This window comes from Syngnathus acus, chromosome 1 (genome assembly GCF_901709675.1).
Source record: "Syngnathus acus chromosome 1, fSynAcu1.2, whole genome shotgun sequence".
NCBI lineage: Eukaryota > Metazoa > Chordata > Actinopteri > Syngnathiformes > Syngnathidae > Syngnathus > Syngnathus acus.
The window spans coordinates 1,989,949-2,009,065 of record NC_051087.1 but is presented as its reverse complement, the minus strand read 5'-3'; the positions used below and the strand labels follow the sequence as shown (position 1 = coordinate 2,009,065).

Below are 19,117 nucleotides of genomic sequence, written 5' to 3'. Positions count from 1 at the left end.
TGCTCGCCATGCTAATGTTTTGACACATTTAATGTGAAAGATGATCTATGCATCATAGTTCATTTTTGCTAATCGTGGAGGTGCAAAATCACACGCCTAATACTGACGTCAATTATGAGTGCACGAATGGTCATGCTCATGCTACAGAATCAATTATTCATTTTGGATATAACAGCAAAAGGAGCACCGATGAAAGAGCTGTTATTCGCTCAAAAGAAAAAAAAAATAGCTCGGTTTTCACTGTTTTTGCGCTTTTTGAAACATTCTTACACGCCACAAGATGGCGCCAAATACCCGCTTAAACCAAACTTATTTCTTGTGCTAGACTTTAATTGACAATCTCCGCTGAAGTTTCCGGGAAAACTACCATAAAATAAATTAAACCACATAACTTTGCTGAAACTAAGTTATCAAAATAATGTAATTTTCATGTTACATATTTTATATTTTTCATATAAGAATAAAACTACTTTTTTTCTTGTACAAGAAATTCTTGTGAGTGCTATATTCACATTTGACTGTATAGTTTCCTTCTGGCAATGTCTTAAAATAGACACTAGAGGGCGCTAGAGGATTTGCTTTGGGAGTCACAATTTCTGCTCAGACGGATGACGCATAAACGATAAGCACGAGTCTCTCGAGGCAAATTTTCAATGTGAATGGGCGGAATGAGAACAGCAGTCTCGAGGCAACTTTAAATATAAAAAGCAGTGACGCAGCAGCAGGCAAAACAACCAGTATGCTACGGATGTTAATCAAGTGACAAACGTCACACTAAATTTGCGTTTGACCGAAATGTTTTTCCTGATTGCGAAATATTAACACAATCCAGCGTTCCATGCAGCATGTGCTTGTTGTTTATAGAGGAGATTGGGACGCTTGTCATCCTGCAGTACAGGATATCCTGTTGCCTGGCTGCAGGAAAAGTGCGCCAATTTGCTTTCTGCGCACTGCGCTGCGCTGCGCGCTCACTTCCTTCCGACACAGCTGCTTTCGGACGGGAAGAATTCCGGCTGCGTCCTTGGAAGTTCATGGGTGGTATGTATAGTAACTTCATTCACTGAAAGGTCTAATTATTTGTATTATGTATTGCAGTCCTAAAAGGTTTGACTATAAATATACAACTTTACACCCATAACATTTCTGGATTTAAAGGATTATTATTTGGAGAATAAAGGTATAAATTATAATCAGGCCTATTTCGAGGAATAAAAGTTGCACTTCCCAAGAAAGAAATATCCCCATGGATACTTCTAATTTTGTTTTGCTTTATTTTGTTTGTCTAAAAGCCCTACTTGGGAAGGCGCTTTTTAGAAATTAGCTTTAGCTATAAATGTTGTGATAAATGTGTTAGCAATCTGATTTAGTTGTCCTTTTGATCAAATGAACGTAACAAAAAAATAAATAAAAATACTTGGAGGAGGAGAGCGTATACACACACGCGCACACACACTACGGAAGGTAAAGAGACGGGCTTTAGGGCCCTGCGTCGTGTGAGCTTCCGGGCTTCCCTCCCTCACGCTTGCGCCCTCCATCCATTCATTTGACACAATTGGGCGCTCGCTGTCCGCAGAGGAACCAAAGCAAGCGGATGGAGTTCTTCCCGAGCCTCGTTCAAGTTTTTCTTTAACCAACTTTGTGATCTTCAGGACAACTAAGATGTTGAAACGATTCATTTTGAACGCGTTTGGACTCGTTTTGTAGGAAAGTTCTGGATCTCCGGCCGTTCAAGTAAAGTTGCTTTTTATTGAGAAACACTGGACGCCAAGAAGACAACATGTCGCTGAGCCGGAGCTTGGAATTGGAGCACTTCGAAGAACGCGACAGCAAGCCTCATCGGACGCCGAAGGCTCCGGGCTCCCACGCCGGCGTGGGAAGCTCCTTCCGGCTCCTAACAGCCAGCCCGGCGCACAGCGCGCACTGCAGCTTCTACCGGACTCGAACCTTGCAGTCGCTCACGTCTGAGAAGAAGGCCAAGAAAGTCCGCTTCTACAGAAATGGAGACAAGTACTTCAAGGGTCTGGTGTACGCGGTGTCCTCCGACCGGTTCCGTTCCATGGACGCGCTCCTCATGGAGCTGACGCGCTCGCTGTCGGACAACGTCAACCTGCCGCAGGGGGTCCGGACTCTGTACGCCCTGGACGGGGGCAGGAAGATCAGCAGCTTAGACGAGCTTGTGGAGGGTAAGGTGGGGAGACCCCCAGAAAGAATAAGCAATGACGTCTCGAGGCTAACATATTTGTCTGACTGGCCCTGGTAAAAAAAATATGGAATCACCAGGTTCAGAGGATGTTCATGCAGTTGTTTGCATCTGTAGAAGAAGAAAAAAAACATCACAGACATGTGGCAAAACTTTTCAAACTTTGAATGTTTCTGGTTGTGTGAGTTTCGTGTCATCTGTTTTTTTCTTCTTCTCCAAAATCAAACAACTGAATGAATAGACTGGTCCATATTTTTTTGCCAGGGGTGAGTTGAGTCTGGCGTTTTTTGGAATTGTCCAATTTTCATGGATTTTCGCAATTCCTTTCAGCCAAGAATTGCAGGGCTCTAATGTATATGTATACCTATTTTTCAATCCATCCATCTAATATGCCCATCAACATTTGCTGGTGGCTCGCCAAGGCCTAGTCATTGGCGCATCGAGCTCTAATCAGCCGTAATTCTGTTTGGCAAGTAATTTGTTTGGCTATAAAATGTTATTTCCCAAGCGCATTTAAACATCCATCAGCTCAGTGCTTCCGCCATAGAAAAAGTTTTTATCCCCCTTTATAGGCTCAACTCACTTTTATGATCAGGATTAAAGTACACTGTAGACCTCTGGACTGCAATAAAAAACAGAGCTTTCGAGATATCCAAAGGAGTTCAAATAAGCCGAGCACCGGGCTCTTGTCATCTTTCAGGCCGCGTGAGTCGACATTTTTTGCACCCCTTGGCACTTTGCAGCTCTGGATTGAGGCCCCTCAACATCCCTTGTGTGTGCAAACCAGCGAGTGGGTGGGATTACCGAGCGGGACCTCGCTGCTGTGCTAAAAAAAAAAGGTGGCACGGGGGTATTGTGCTAACGGTTGTTACGGTAACCAAAGCCCTACTCAGCATTCTCATTTATGGCAATGGGATCCAGTGTGAGGAACACCTTTAGCTTCTATGGATGCTTGGAACGATTCCTGGACTGACCGCATCTGTCATCCACATGAGGACAGCAGTCCCTGATGTAGGCTTCCCTTTTGCTGCACCTGAGATCCCCCCCCCCTCAGGGGACTGGACTTGTCACTAGTCGTTCCAGCGGCTTCGTCACAACATTGCGGGATGATCCAAAAGGCCCCCGACAGTCAAATGACAGCTGCGTAATAGTCGGCGGCCTCCTTCTGTGGCCTCGCTATATAATTAGCAAGCTGAATAAAGCCAAGTATCAAGGGAGCCAGGCGTTGTCACCCAGAAGCCTCTCTTCCTTCCTCTTGACACACATTAGTGTGGATTTCATGTTCTCGCCGGCATTTGGGTTTGAAGGGCTTATTTTGTGTGCTGCTTTCCTCCCACATGCACGTCACCTGATCACTGCCGGATCGATGTGCTGCGCTTTAGGCGAGCCGAGCTATGCAGCGTCACATTTTGTCCTGGCTCCGAGAGGGAAATATTTGTGTGTCCACTCCCCAACTGGAATGCTAGCGGATACATTTTGTCTTGGATGAAGGCCAGCTTAACGGCTCAGCGGGCTAATGTTGAAAAGTCCGATTTGTCCTTTAGTTGACTTGCTTCCACACTTGGGCTTTGCATGACGAACATGTTAGTGAATATGTGACCTCCTGATTTGAGCATCTCTTGTTTATTAGCAAGTTTATTTGGTCAAGTATAGGCAGCTAGCTAAGTGTTAGTATCAAATATTTTGAAATTAGATGAATGGATTCCATTGATGAATTGAATAATCTGGTACGATTTTATTGGCATCAAAGTGTATTCAAAACATTTTCCCAGATTACAGTTTATTATTTTTGCTTCTTTGGGATGATTCAGTGAACAATTAGTCGATTATAAAAAATACGAGGCGATTAATTTGAGAATCGATTAATCGATTTGTTCTGACACCTCTAGTAAAGCACCCAACAGCACAATAATTCAACAACCGCAATTGCTTTTTTTCCCCCCTGCAGGGGAAAGCTACGTGTGCGCCTCCAACGAGCCTTTCCGCCGCGTGGACTACGCCAAGAACGTCAACCCCAACTGGGCCGTGAGCTGCAAGACGGGCACGTCGCGCTCGCTGTCGTCGCTGGTCTCGCCGCGGGGCGAGCACCAACGCCAGCAACCCAAAGATTTCATCAAGCCCAAACTGGTGACGGTGGTCCGTAGCGGGGTCAAACCGCGCAAGGCCGTGCGCGTCCTGCTCAACAGGAAGACGGCGCACTCCTTCGAGCAGGTGCTCACCGACATCACGGACGCCATCAAGCTGGACTCGGGCGCCGTCAAAAGGCTGTACACGCTGCAAGGCAAGCAGGTACTTTGAATCCATCAACTTTGAACTCTTCTTTCCATGCCAGTGTGGAGCAGAATTGTGTCCAGAATCGATAAGTTGCACTCATTGAATGTAGGTCAGCCGTCCTTCGTCTGACTCGAGTGACGCATCAGCGCTTCTGTTGGTCGCAGCCGAGTATAGAGGACTCCGTTTTGTGCACTTTAGTAGCAGATTGCTATACTTTTAGCTCGCCAAAAAAAAAATCCTCACAGTGATTTATTGGCTTCAGGGGTGTCGGGACTCCTGGTAATTATAAGGCATTTAATTACGGCGCGCACGCAAGTTCCACGCCACGATCACGTCAACAAGGCTTAAGTAAATGCACATTTGACGTGCGCAAAATCAATTCACGCCCACCTCGTTCCACTCGGCCCCTCTCGTCCATTTATCTCGTCTGGTGCGGTGAGTGCTTGAGCACATGGGACCACCCCACCCACCAACTCATTTATTTTAACTACAAAAAGCCTTAGTACATAGTCATTTATTTTTACAAAACAAGTCTGACTACACGCTGTCATTTATTTTTTTTTTTTCCCCTACAAGCCTAAATGGTATTGAGTGAGGATCGATCACACACCAGTTAAGCGAGGCATGCACACAACACACCCTCTGAGGGCCGACGCCCCCCAGCTGCAGCCCGCCATCTGCTCCCCAAACACACAAACAGTCGCAGGGTGTCACACACGTGCCAATGTGACCCCCCCACTCACTATTTACAGGGGCTCCATGCCACCACCGGATAATTAGACCAATCGGCTGGAAGAGCGCACCCAAGCTCAGCTGTCAGGTGTCGTGTGTGTGTTTGTGTGTGTGTCTGTGTGTGTGTGTGCATGCACAATGCAGCTCTGTCTTAACTTGAAAGTTGATTCTGCCCCTTGTCATTTATCTTCAGCCTCTGCTTTCAAGAGCTCTTTTTTTTTTAACTTCAATTTAATGTTAATGACTCCATTTTTGATCCAAGTCTCAATTCCAACTGTTTCACCACCCATAAAGTCCATCCCCGCCTGGAAGTTCTCACTATCTCCAACTGAGAATGTAAACAAGTCGGCAAACTGAGCAACGGCAGAGGAAATGAGCCCGAGCAGAGATAATTGCAACATCTGCGTCTCTCTCTCTCTCTCTCTCTCTCTCTCCTTTTGAGATACGGTCAGTCTCTTGTAGATGGTTGTCTTTGTTTCTCGTCCTTCTGACGGTTCCTCACGCTCGGCGCCGGCGGCCTCGGACAGATTAGCGAGGCCAGCGTGGCACGAGGCTGCCATCTGATAGTTTTCAGGGCCAAGTGTGGATTAAAGCGGCAGCATTTAGGTCAGCGGCCCAGAAATCTGCAATGTCTTAGTTATTGAGCGTTTTAAAAAAGCATCGCTAAATGTTTGGGTAGGCAAAAGTGTTGACGGCACAAAGTAGACACAAAAGTCCGGCAGGCGACAAAGAGACGGTTTTGTTTTGGCGGGTAAGGATAAGGGAGTGGTGGGGGGGGGAGTGCAAAGGGTGGAGGTCGAGAACTGGGGACGGCGTCTATTGTGTGCCTTTGTGTGATGTCGACAAGCTCTCCGGCGTTCTTTTCAGGCCCGGTTGGCATCATGCTGGTGTAGCGGAACCGCCGCCGCCACGCAACTGTATTCAGCAGCTTTCAAAGACAAAAGTACAGATTTGTATTTGCGCCTCCAAACACGCCGTGGTTAATTCCCGCTGACAAAGATGGCCTCCTTTTGATCCGCTTCCAACCTCCAACTGTCTTGTCCATGCAGCTCGCGCGGTGATGCGCTCATCTCCCGCCCGTCGCTGACGCTAACGACCCGAGACGTCGGGTCTCCGCCGCGTACAATGGATGGGTCGTGTCCTCGATTTTTTTTTTTTGCGTTTGGGCGCATGTTGCGTTTAATGGGCAGGAATTTGACATCATTGTCGCCCGCGTGATGGCTTGCGCCGCCGCCTCCACCAGTCGCCCTTCAGGGATGGTTGCCCTACATCCGAGCGGCAACTCAGCTAGCGCAAGATGGCTCAAGTTAGCCAAAATCACTTTGTTGGAGGTGCTGAAAGTTGGCATTTCAGAAATTTCTGTCTCAAGCCTTCTTGGCCATTTTGATGACCCAATCGTTTTTGAGGACTTTGGTTGCCACGGCAACTGTAACATTTGTGGCCTCGGCTGGCACATTCCGACACACATTCACGCCGCCCGGCCCAAGAATGTCAAAGATATCATTGTTTGCTGTGCTGACATGCTCAAGATTGGATTACAACGTTTTGTCAAGGCTTTTGATTTGTCGTGCTTTTGGCCTGTTTTGTAGCATTGATGGATGCCTCGGCTCTTGCCGCTGCTGCCCACACGAGCTATTTCAGTCCTCTCAGTCCCGCTGCTGCTCTCCGAGTGGAATTTCCTTTTTCAGGACCCCTCACACCCACACCAACATCCTCCCACGAAGACGACGTGCCAGGGTGGATCAGCAGTTACAAGAACAATCTGCAATCACCTTCCAAAAAATGGCACTTATTCACTCAGCAGGGTGTTAATTGACAAAAAAAAAAAGACATTGCACCAAAAATTTGGTGGACACGTCAAACACATACCCCAAAATATGAAAAGCAAGAAAAAATAATAATCCGGAAAATGCTCAATGTTGCCGCGGTTTCGTTCCAGATCACGTGCCTGCAGGACTTCTTCGGCGATGACGACGTGTTCATCGCCTGCGGGCCGGAGAAGTTCCGCTACGCCCATGACGACTTTGCGTTGGATCACAGCGGTAAGGCGTCCGCAGCAGCCTTTATGAGCGGTAGGCCCTCCACCACTTACTACAAAAGTGTCTTGTTGTGGTGTGTGGCCCACAAAGCATGCCGTGGGTGTGTGTGTGTGTGTGTTTCCCGTCTTTGTTTTGGTGCTGGACTTTTGTTTTCATGCAGCACAGATGTGATGAACGTAAAGAGGCAGGCATTGATCGAAGCTAGCAACGGAAGACGCACAACCGTTGCTGCAGTCCGAGACAATGCCGCATTCACTTATGTAAACAAACATCCATGAAAAAGTGAAGCCAGGAAGTCATCAATGAGATGACCACATTTGGACAAACGCTTCTTCCGCTTTCATGTCGAAGCATCTGAGCACGTCTCATTATTTGTGAGAACTGCTTTGAGATTCAGATTGCAATATTCTTGCATGGGCAGAGTGCAAAGTGCTGAAGTCGTCCTCCGGTCGTTCCGTCACTCCCAACCGGAGGAGTAAGAGTCCGGCACCTTCGCGGCGCAGCAAGTCTCCCGCTGCAGGTAAAAGACCACACGGCGAGATCTTGTTCTCTTCTCCAGAGCAACATTTTTTTGCTTTCAGCGAGGCGTGCAACGCGCTACTCCACCAGTCAGTCTCCTGCCAAATTTCCAGGTGAGTTGAGGACATTTGCTGATGTTAGCGTTTTTTTTTTTACTTCAAATGTGCTCTACTTTTGTCACACAGTAAACGGTCACGTGGCTGGGCTGAGGTCCGGCAAGTTGTCAGCGCCGTCGCCCAGCAGCTCCCAAAGTCTCTCTGCTCTCAAGGTAGAAGCTGCATCAAACCAGTATCGCTCTTGACCTACTTAAAAAATTGTTTCATAAAAATCAACATTGAGTATTTTCTGGAGCTAATGCTAAATGCTAATCTGGTTTATCGGCGGATTATTACCGGTTGCAGTGGACTCAGAGTCTGGATTTGAGACATGGAAGAGGTGATTCAGCCAATTGGCAAAGCCGGCGGCGCCCTTCGTAGGCCAAGTCAAGAATTACCAACGGATTTTAGGATTTAGTGACACGGGAGAGGCCGACTTGATATGAGCTCAAGTCACTACACGTGCCATTCAAATCGTACAAGTGAAAGGGATGGGCAGATTACTGTCGCCATGGTGACCGTAGCACTGATTTGATTGGAATACAAACATGATGATTTATGTTTCTTTTCGGGCTTCCGTAGTTGGTTCCGTCACATCACAGTTCAAATTCAAACGTCAGCGGCTCGCTCAGCAACCACCAGGGGGAGACAACCAGTCCAGAGGGTATGTCCAAGTCGTTCTCTCTCTCTCTCTCTCTCTCTCTCTGTCTCTCTGTCTCTCTGTCTCTCTGTCTCTCTGTCTCTCTCTCTCTCTCTCTCTCTCTCTCTCTCTCTCTCTCTCTCTCTCTCTCTCTCTCTCTCTCTCTCTCTCTCTCCTGTCGAAACAAACTGCTGCGTTGACACTGTGCTTAAAATTAACAGTTAACGGTAACCATAGCGACCAGACCTCCCCCGCCATCCTGGAGAAATACATCATCGGGAAAGTCATCGGAGATGGCAACTTTGCTGTGGTGAAAGAGTGCGTGGAGAGGTACGTTCACCTCACAACACTAAAGTTTACGGACTTCATTGTTTGACCGCCATATCCACTTCACACCAATAGGGGGTGCTAATAAACTGAAACTTTGAGACTGCGCGTTAAGGTGGTCTTAAACCGCAACAACTGATGCTAACCGTTAGTGTGTAAATAGTGTTTTCAATAGGGGTGTAAATCGCGGGTTTTGTAACGATACGATATCATATCGATACAAAGAAACACGATCGATATAGAACACTATATCGTGATTTATAACAATTCATACGCAAAATCAACAAGGTACTGCAAACTCTTTATTTAGGAAATTAGGGTTTCTAACTAGGCTTTCAAAACTAGGGTTAGGGTTAGAGTTACAGTTAGGGTTAGGGTTAGGGTTAGAGTTAGAGTTAGAGTTAGAGTTAGAGTTAGAGTTAGAGTTAGTTAGAGTTAGGGTTAGGGTTACTAACTAGGCTTTCAAAACTAGAGTTAGGGTTAGGGTTACTAACTAGGCTTTCAAAACTAGAGTTAGGGTTAGGGTTAGGGTTTCTAACTAGGCTTTCAAAACTAGGGTTAGGGTTTCCGACTAGGGTTTCGAAGGAGTTTCGCCATCGCTAATTAGGGTTTCAAACTAGGCTCAGGGTTTCCGACTAGGGTTTTAAACCAAGGTTAGGGTTTCAAACTAGGTTTTAAAGCTAGGGTTAGGGTTTCCAACGAGGATTTCAAACTACTTTTAGGGTTTCTAAGATTAGGGTTTCTAACTAGGCTTTCAAAACAAGGGTTAGGGTTTTCGACTAGGGTTTCCAAAGTTAGGGTTAGGATTAGGGTTGGGGTTAGGGTTTCTAACTAGGCTTTCAAAACTAGGGTTAGGGTTAGAGTTAGAGTTAGAGTTAGGGTTAGGGTTAGAGTTAGGGTTAGGGTTAGGGTTAGGGTTAGGGTTAGAGTTAGGGTTAGGGTTAGGGTTAGGGTTAGGGTTAGAGTTAGTGTTAGGGTTAGAGTTAGGGTTACTAACTAGGCTTTCAAAACTAGAGTTAGGGTTAGGGTTTCTAACTAGGCTTTCAAAACTAGGGTTAGGGTTTTCGACTAGGGTTTCCAAAGTTAGGGTTAGGGTTAGGATTAGGGTTGGGGTTAGGGTTTCTAACTAGGCTTTCAAAACTAGGGTTAGGGTTAGAGTTAGGGTTAGGGTTAGAGTTAGAGTTAGGGTTAGGGTTAGGGTTAGGGTTAGAGTTAGAGTTAGGGTTAGGGTTAGGGTTAGGGTTACTAACTAGGCTTACAAAACTAGGGTTAGGGTTTCTAACTAGGCTTTCAAAACTAGCGTTAGGGTTTCCGACTAGGGTTTCCAAGGAGTTTTGCCATCGCTAATTAGGGTTTCAAACTAGGCTCAGGGTTTCCGACTAGGGTTTTAAACCAAGGTTAGGGTGTCAAACTAGGTTTTAAAGCTACGGTTAGGGTTTCCAACAAGGGTTTCAAACTACTTTTAGAGTTTCTAAGATTAGGGTTTCTAACTAGGCTTTCAAAACGAGGGTTAGGGTTTCCGACCAGGGTTTCCAAGGAGTTTTGCCATTGCTATTTAGGGTTTCAAACTAGGGTTAGGGTTTCCGACTAGGGTTTTAAACAAAGGTTAGGGTTACAAACTTGATTTTAATGCTGGGGTTAGGGTTTCCAACGAGGGTTTCAAACTACTTTTATGGTTTCTAAGATCAGGGTTTCTAACTAGGCTTTCAAAACTAGGGTTAGGGTTTCCGACCAGGGTTTCCAAGGAGTTTTGCCATTGCTAATTAGGGTTTCAAACTAGGGTTAGGGTTTCCGACTAGGGTTTTAAACCAAGGTTAGGGTTTCAAACTAGGTTTTAAAGCTAGGGTTAGGGTTTCCAACGAGGGTTTCAAACTACTTTTAGAGTTTCTAAGATTAGGGTTTCTAACTAGGCTTTCAAAACTAGGGTTAGGGTTTCCGACCAGGGTTTCCAAGGAGTTTTGCCATTGCTAATTAGGGTTTCAAACTAGGGTTAGGGTTTCCGACTAGGGTTTTAAACCAAGGTTAGGGTTTCAAACTAGGTTTTAAAGCTAGGGTTAGGGTTTCCAACGAGGGTTTCAAACTACTTTTAGAGTTTCTAAGATTAGGGTTTCTAACTAGGCTTTCAAAACAAGGGTTAGGGTTTTCGACTAGGGTTTCCAAAGTTAGGGTTAGGGTTAGGATTAGGGTTGGGGTTAGGGTTTCTAACTAGGCTTTCAAAACTAGGGTTAGGGTTAGAGTTAGAGTTAGGGTTAGGGTTAGGGTTAGGGTTAGGGTTAGGGTTAGAGTTAGAGTTAGAGTTAGAGTTAGAGTTAGTGTTAGGGTTAGGGTTAGGGTTAGGGTTAGAGTTAGAGTTAGAGTTAGAGTTAGGGTTAGGGTTACTAACTAGGCTTTCAAAACTAGAGTTAGGGTTAGGGTTAGGGTTTCTAACTAGGCTTTCAAAACTAGGGTTAGGGTTTTCGACTAGGGTTTCCAAAGTTAGGGTTAGGGTTAGGATTAGGGTTGGGGTTAGGGTTTCTAACTAGGCTTTCAAAACTAGGGTTAGGGTTAGAGTTAGGGTTAGAGTTAGAGTTAGAGTTAGAGTTAGAGTTAGAGTTAGGGTTAGGGTTAGGGTTAGGGTTAGGGTTAGGGTTAGAGTTAGGGTTAGGGTTAGGGTTACTAACTAGGCTTACAAAACTAGGGTTAGGGTTTCTAACTAGGCTTTCAAAACTAGGGTTAGGGTTTCCGACTAGGGTTTCCAAGGAGTTTTGCCATCGCTAATTAGGGTTTCAAACTAGGCTCAGGGTTTCCGACTAGGGTTTTAAACCAAGGTTAGGGTGTCAAACTAGGTTTTAAAGCTAGGGTTAGGGTTTCCAACAAGGGTTTCAAACTACTTTTAGAGTTTCTAAGATTAGGGTTTCTAACTAGGCTTTCAAAACGAGGGTTAGGGTTTCCGACCAGGGTTTCCAAGGAGTTTTGCCATTGCTATTTAGGGTTTCAAACTAGGGTTAGGGTTTCCGACTAGGGTTTTAAACAAAGGTTAGGGTTACAAACTTGATTTTAATGCTGGGGTTAGGGTTTCCAACGAGGGTTTCAAACTACTTTTATGGTTTCTAAGATCAGGGTTTCTAACTAGGCTTTCAAAACTAGGGTTAGGGTTTCCGACCAGGGTTTCCAAGGAGTTTTGCCATTGCTAATTAGGGTTTCAAACTAGGGTTAGGGTTTCCGACTAGGGTTTTAAACCAAGGTTAGGGTTTCAAACTAGGTTTTATAGCTAGGGTTAGGGTTTCCAACGAGGGTTTCAAACTACTTTTAGAGTTTCTAAGATTAGGGTTTCTAACTAGGCTTTCAAAACTAGGGTTAGGGTTTCCGACCAGGGTTTCCAAGGAGTTTTGCCATTGCTAATTAGGGTTTCAAACTAGGGTTAGGGTTTCCGACTAGGGTTTTAAACCAAGGTTAGGGTTTCAAACTAGGTTTTAAAGCTAGGGTTAGGGTTTCCAACGAGGGTTTCAAACTACTTTTAGAGTTTCTAAGATTAGGGTTTCTAACTAGGCTTTCAAAACGAGGGTTAGGGTTTCCGACCAGGGTTTCCAAGGAGTTTTGCCATTGCTATTTAGGGTTTCAAACTAGGGTTAGGGTTTCCGACTAGGGTTTTAAACAAAGGTTAGGGTTACAAACTTGATTTTAATGCGAGGGTTAGGGTTTCCAACGAGGGTTTCAAACTACTTTTATGGTTTCTAAGATCAGGGTTTCTAACTAGGCTTTCAAAACTAGGGTTAGGGTTTCCGACCAGGGTTTCCACGGAGTTTTGCCATTGCTAATTAGGGTTTCAAACTAGGGTTAGGGTTTCCGACTAGGGTTTTAAACCAAGGTTAGGGTTTCAAACTAGGTTTTAAAGCTAGGGTTAGGGTTTCCAACGAGGGTTTCAAACTACTTTTAGAGTTTCTAAGATTAGGGTTTCTAACTAGGCTTTCAAAACTAGGGTTAGGGTTTCCGACCAGGGTTTCCAAGGAGTTTTGCCATTGCTATTTAGGGTTTCAAACTAGGGTTAGGGTTTCCGACTAGGGTTTTAAACAAAGGTTAGGGTTACAAACTTGATTTTAATGCGAGGGTTAGGGTTTCCAACGAGGGTTTCAAACTACTTTTATGGTTTCTAAGATCAGGGTTTCTAACTAGGCTTTCAAAACTAGGGTTAGGGTTTCCGACCAGGGTTTCCAAGGAGTTTTGCCATTGCTAATTAGGGTTTCAAACTAGGGTTAGGGTTTCCGACTAGGGTTTTAAACCAAGGTTAGGGTTTCAAACTAGGTTTTAAAGCTAGGGTTAGGGTTTCCAACGAGGGTTTCAAACTACTTTTAGAGTTTCTAAGATTAGGGTTTCTAACTAGGCTTTCAAAACGAGGGTTAGGGTTTCCGACCAGGGTTTCCAAGGAGTTTTGCCATTGCTATTTAGGGTTTCAAACTAGGGTTAGGGTTTCCGACTAGGGTTTTAAACAAAGGTTAGGGTTACAAACTTGATTTTAATGCGAGGGTTAGGGTTTCCAACGAGGGTTTCAAACTAGTTTTATGGTTTCTAAGATCAGGGTTTCTAACTAGGCTTTCAAAACTAGGGTTAGGGTTTCCGACCAGGGTTTCCAAGGAGTTTTGCCATCGCTAATTAAAGTTTCAAACAAGGGGTAGGGTTTCCGACTAGGGTTTTAAACCAAGCTTAGGGTTACAAACTAGGTTTTAAAGCTAAGGTTAGGGTTTCCAACGAGGGTTTCAAACTACTTTTAGGGTTTCTAAGATTAGGGTTTCTAACTAGGCTTTCAAAACTAGGGTTAGGGTTTCCGACCAGGGTTTCCAAGGAGTTTTGCCATTGCTAATTAGGGTTTCAAGCTAGGGTTAGGGTTTCCGACTAGGGTTTTAAATCAAGGTTAGGGTTACAAACTAGGGGTGTAAATCGTGGGTTTTGTAACGATACGATATTTGCCGATATCTTAAAGCCTGCTGTGATTCATTCACGATACATCACGCTATAGTGCTCTACGATCGATATAGAACAATATCCTGATTTATAACAATTCATACGCAAAATCAACAAGGTACTGCAAACTCTTTATTTAGGAAATTACAAAGTGCTTCCAAACGAATGACTTGAAGCCCAAAGGGGAGCGAATTTCCTCGTCTTCTTGGACACTAGCCATAGCACCAGCCCAGGAGCCGCGTAGTTGTCGGCTCCCCTTTCACGTGCCTGCTCTGCTCACAACACAACACGCCGCGCACTGCTCCCGGAAAGAGGAAGCAAGCAACAATGAACAGGATTTCAAAATAAAGTCGCATCTAATGTCCGAGGTCAAAAACGGGCGATATAGATCGATGTTTACGTTTAGCATCGATGCCAACAAATCGTAGAGCATTATATCGATTAATCGATGTGTATCGATGAATCGTTACACCCCTAGTTTTCAATGATATATTAGCATTAAGCTAAATGGTCTCTGGTAGGACATCGTTGTTTTGCATGACACTGCTCGAAGCCTCGTTTCTGATGACGTTCGCCAAACTGCTGCTGTTTGTGGAGTGAGCCAGACTTAGCGATAGTGCAATGCCGTGAATTTCCCCTTAAGGCACAATTAGATTCTCCGAGCTCTTTGCTGAGTCTCTGCATTAAGTCGGTGAATTCTTCTATCGCTCTATTAACTTTCACTTTGCTCCCCGGTGAGCTCTTTACGTGCTTTTCTTTTTACGGTTATGGCCGCCGCCATTTAAATTGCGGCGGCATCTCTGCTCAGGTCCACGGGAAGAGAGTTTGCCCTCAAGATCATCGACAAGGCCAAGTGCCGCGGCAAGGTAGTCACTCATTTTCATTTCAATTCCCTCTAGCGCCTGTCATTAATCCAAATGTGGTCTGACAGGAGCACCTGATCGAGAACGAGGTGTCCGTGCTCAGGCGGGTCAAGCACCCCAACATCATCATGTTAGTGGAGGAGGTGGACACGCCTTCGCAGCTGTGTCTCGTCATGGAGTTGGTCAAGGTACACGTTTGACGCTCACGTCTACAGGACTATCCTCTGTTTTAGGTGTGTGTCGCCATCTTGTGGTATACATGTGCAATTACAAGCCATTTATAATTGTTGGTGTGGGCCAGGCTAATTTTTCATCTTCTCTGACTCTCTAAACATCATTGTGGGGAAGTCGGTTTTAGTCTCCACAACTTTGAGTAACTGGTGTGTTTCGCAGGGTGGCGACCTATTTGACGCCATCACGTCCTCGGCCAAGTACACAGAGAGGAGCGCCTGCGTCATGGTGTACAACCTGGCCGCCGCCTTGCAGTACCTTCATGACATGAACATAGTGCACAGAGACATCAAGCCGGAAAACTTACTGGTCAGTCTGATTTTGTCCACCGCCCCGGCCGCACGCCAGCTCGTAACCGATGCGGCGGACCCACCCATCAGGTGTTTGAGAAGCCAGACGGCACCAAGTCGCTCAAGCTCGGGGACTTCGGCCTGGCGACGGTGGTGGAAGGACCTTTGTACACCGTGTGCGGAACGCCCACCTACGTGGCGCCGGAGATCATTGCAGAGTCTGGGTGAGATGCTTCATCTTGGGATCGGGCTCATTTGCAAAAAACAAGCAGAGGAAAGTCGAACATTCAAAACATTGTGGTTTGTTTGCAGTTACGGCGTCAAGGTGGACATCTGGGCGGCGGGCGTGATCACGTACATCCTGCTGTGCGGCTTCCCTCCTTTTCGGAGGTGCGTCCTGACGGGATGAGGCGCCTCAATTGAGCCAATTTGCAACCATCATTTGGCTTGCTGCTGTGTTATAGTGAGAGCAACCAGCAGGAGGAGCTGTTTGAACAAATCCTACTGGGCCGACTGGACTATCCCAGCCCTTACTGGGACAACATCAGCGACGCAGCCAAGGTTAGGCTAGGCTAACAACATTTGAATTTATGATTTTTTTTGTTTGTTATTCACTTATTGTTTTAGCTATTAATGTTTGAGTTGCACTTGTGCCGCGTGGCCCTGCAGGAGCTCATCGGCAAGATGCTGCTGGTGGACGCGGAAGCTCGCTACTCGGCGTGGGACGTCCAGGCGCACCCTTGGGTGACGGTAGCGCACTCGCTCGCACCCGCACTTTCTTTTGTGCACGAGGCGCCGCTGGCTCACGCGATGCTGACGGGATGTCCTTTTTGCAGGAGGATGTCAACGCTGAGAACAACATGAAGGCCGAGGTGACGGGGAAGCTGAGGACGCACTTCAGCTCGTCGGCCAAGCAAGGCAACGCCACCGCCGCCGTCTCTCTCATTATGGTAAGCAATTACAAAACATTCTTCCTCACACTTGCAAAAGTCTGACTGTGAAGGTCAGCAAGGGGATTTAATAGGAATTTGCGGCTCATACTTGTTGGGAATTGGACGTAAGCGTCCTAGTCATCTTTCTGTTAAAATCCCCAAAACATGTCTGCTGAGCTTTTCAGAGGATGACTTGACTTTCTGCCATCGTCTCTTGTTCATCATCATCATCATCATCATCACACTCACTTGCCTTTCAAATGTTGGTCGTCCTGCTGTGCAGGAATTGGAAAGGTTTTTAAGCATAAAGTCAATAAACAAAAGCTGGCCTTATCTAGTGGGAAAAAGGTTAAAGCTAGGGTTTAGTGCCATCTAGTGGAGAAAAAGAGATGTTTTTTAAAATGCTTTTAAAAACAGTAGTACAGTGTCAAACACAAGTTCCATATTGACAATGTAAAACTTCCTGGGACTTGCTCTCGTGTCTTTTACCAGAAGACAGCCCTCGATAAGGAGAGCCTCCAGCTCGCCGCCGACCCGCCGCCATCACCGGACCCTCCCAAATCCCAGGATGCTTCTCCAAATGCCCCGATCTCGTCGTTGTCGTCCTCGTCCTCCCCCGAATGTCCCGTCAAGCACGTCGTCTTCCTACCGCTGTCGTTCCCCTCGCCCCCGTCGACGCCACCCTTATCCTCCGCTTCGCCCCCGTCACCGCCCAACATTGCCGCCATTGAGGGGACAGGAATCACCCACGAGCTAGTGGAGGGGGTTTGAAAAAACAAAACAACAAACACGACAAGGTCGTGCACTGCGCTAAACAAGACTTGTTTGTATTTATTGAGGAAGGACTTAAGAGGATGTAATTGACTGAATGTTGCCGTCATCACATTCTTGCAAAGCAGGATTCATTTTCATACGTGACACTTTTCAGATTTTGCTTCAGAATTGTGACACTGTATGTGTTTATACTGACTATATAATGCCTTGCTTCAATTCAGTCATATTCACAAATGTGGGAGGATTTAATTCTACCTTTAAAATTCTGCTATAAAGTGGAAAGTTTTCTTAATAAATTAGCAGTAATTTATAAAAAAAAAAAAAAAGTTCCCTTTACTATGCAGTCCAGCTATTTCTGTGCTTATTTTTTTCTATTGACTGTATATTCATCTTTGTTGTGTAATGTTGATGGCAGGCAGTATGAAGAAGCTAGCAAGAAGTCATTACAACGTCTAGAGTTAGCTAGTGTCGCCCTTATATTCCGCCCAGCAGTATTTAGGGACGCTGTTGTAATACTGCTATTGGCCACAAGAGAGCAGCAAGCGCATGTCTCGAACAGATTTCAGTATACTGTAGTGTTGGCTCGTGAGTGAACGATTCGTTCAAAAGAACGAATCTTGTCAGTGAACGAGAGTAAACGAATGACTTCCTAAAGTGATTCGTTCTTTTTTCAGTTCATATGACTTCAACCAGTAGGTGTCGGTAATGCGCATTGAAGCTGGTGCCACCTCGCTGTAAAACAAAACGAAGAAAATGACGTCACTTCCCCGCTCACCAACGAACGAATCTGTGAGTGAGTGATTATTATTTTAATAAACATTAAAACCTGTTCAAACTTGTCTGGTGTTTTATTATGTGTTGGTGTCCCCCAAAATAAAGAGCAAGTAGTCAAATACACATTCTTGACACGTACAAAAAAATGCATAAAATTATTAGGTACACCTGAAAATGGTGGTGTACCTAATGGAGTGTCCGTGTGACGTCACAGAGCAACCAGCCAATCAGGAGGTGGGGGTGAGGGCGGGTGTGGCACTTTTCACTTTCAGTTCAGCTTTGGCCATGATTTTTCCCTAATGAAGTGGCCTATTATTAGGTACACCTGAAAATGGCGGCGTACCTAAAGGAGTGTCCGTGTGACATCACAGATCAAACAGCCAATCAGAAAGTGGGGGTGAGGGCGGGTGTGGCACTTTTCACTTAAACCAGGGGTGTCGACCTCCAGTCTTCGAGGGGCCGCGTTCCAACATGTTTTCCAAGTGACCCTCGTTAAGCGCACCTGCGTGAAAACTTTTAGCTTCTTTCACGTTCTGCAGGAGCTAAAAGTTTTCACGCAGGTGCACTTAACGAGGGAATCACACGGACACTCCATTAGGTACACCGCCATTTTCAAGTGTACCTAATAGGCCACTTTATTAGGGAAATATCATGGTCAAAGGTGTCAAGCTCTAGTCCTCGGGGCCGCGTTCCAACATATTTTCCAAGTGACCCTCGTTAAGCGCACCTGCGTGAAAACTTTTAGCTTCTTTCACGTTCTGCAGGAGCTAAAAGTTTTCACGCAGGTGCACTTAACGAGGGAATCACACGGACACTCCATTAGGTACACCGCCATTTTCAAGTGTACCTAATAACAGGCCACTTTATTAGGGAAATATCATGGTCAAAGGTCGCAGGTTTCAAGCTCTAGTCCTCGGGGCCGCGTTCCAACATGTTTTCCAAGTGACCCTCGTTAAGCGCACCTGCGTGAAAAGTTTTAGCTTCTTTCACGTTCTGCAGGAGCTAAAAGTTTTCACGCAGGTGCACTTAACGAGGGAATCACACGGACACTCCATTAGGTACACCGCCATTTTCAAGTGTACCTAATAACAGGCCACTTTATTAGGGAAATATCATGGTCAAAGGTGTCAAGCTCTAGTCCTCGGGGCCGCGTTCCAACATGTTTTCCAAGTGACCCTCGTTAAGCGCACCTGCGTGAAAACTTTTAGCTTCTTTCACGTTCTGCAGGAGCTAAAAGTTTTCACGCAGGTGCACTTAACGAGGGAATCACACGGACACTCCATTAGGTACACCGCTATTTTCAAGTGTACCTAATAACAGGCCACTTTATTAGGGAAATATCATGGTCAAAGGTCACAGGTGTCATGCTCTAGTCCTCGGGGCCGCGTTCCAACATGTTTTCCAAGTGACCCTCGTTAAGCGCACCTGCGTGAAAACTTTTAGCTCCTTTCACGTTCTGCAGGAGCTAAAACTTTTCCCGCAGGTGCAT

At 45.8% G+C, this 19,117-nt stretch overlaps 1 protein-coding gene across 6 annotated transcripts; it reads left to right on the top strand.

Moving 5' to 3' along the window:
* The first annotated feature begins 913 nt into the window (after nucleotides 1–913).
* dclk2a (doublecortin-like kinase 2a) lies at nucleotides 914–17,508 on the top strand. Of its 6 annotated transcripts, XM_037259579.1 has the most exons (18): nucleotides 1,411–2,183; nucleotides 4,149–4,489; nucleotides 7,146–7,278; nucleotides 7,667–7,765; nucleotides 7,827–7,877; nucleotides 7,950–8,032; nucleotides 8,442–8,523; nucleotides 8,721–8,829; nucleotides 14,573–14,630; nucleotides 14,696–14,815; nucleotides 15,021–15,167; nucleotides 15,239–15,372; nucleotides 15,461–15,538; nucleotides 15,613–15,709; nucleotides 15,818–15,898; nucleotides 15,985–16,098; nucleotides 16,573–16,853; nucleotides 16,893–17,508. In XM_037259579.1, the coding sequence occupies exons 1-17, from the start codon at nucleotides 1,778–1,780 to the stop codon at nucleotides 16,849–16,851; spliced, it is 2,412 nt and encodes an 803-aa protein (XP_037115474.1). In that variant the 5' UTR covers nucleotides 1,411–1,777; the 3' UTR covers nucleotides 16,852–16,853; nucleotides 16,893–17,508. The 6 variants fall into 6 exon arrangements, with proteins under 6 accessions (XP_037115797.1, XP_037115542.1, XP_037115625.1 ...); XM_037259902.1 differs by lacking the exon at nucleotides 1,411–2,183 and adding an exon at nucleotides 914–1,038 and having other exon boundaries at nucleotides 16,573–17,508; XM_037259647.1 differs by having other exon boundaries at nucleotides 1,404–2,183; nucleotides 16,576–17,508.
* The last annotated feature ends 1,609 nt before the right edge of the window (nucleotides 17,509–19,117 follow it).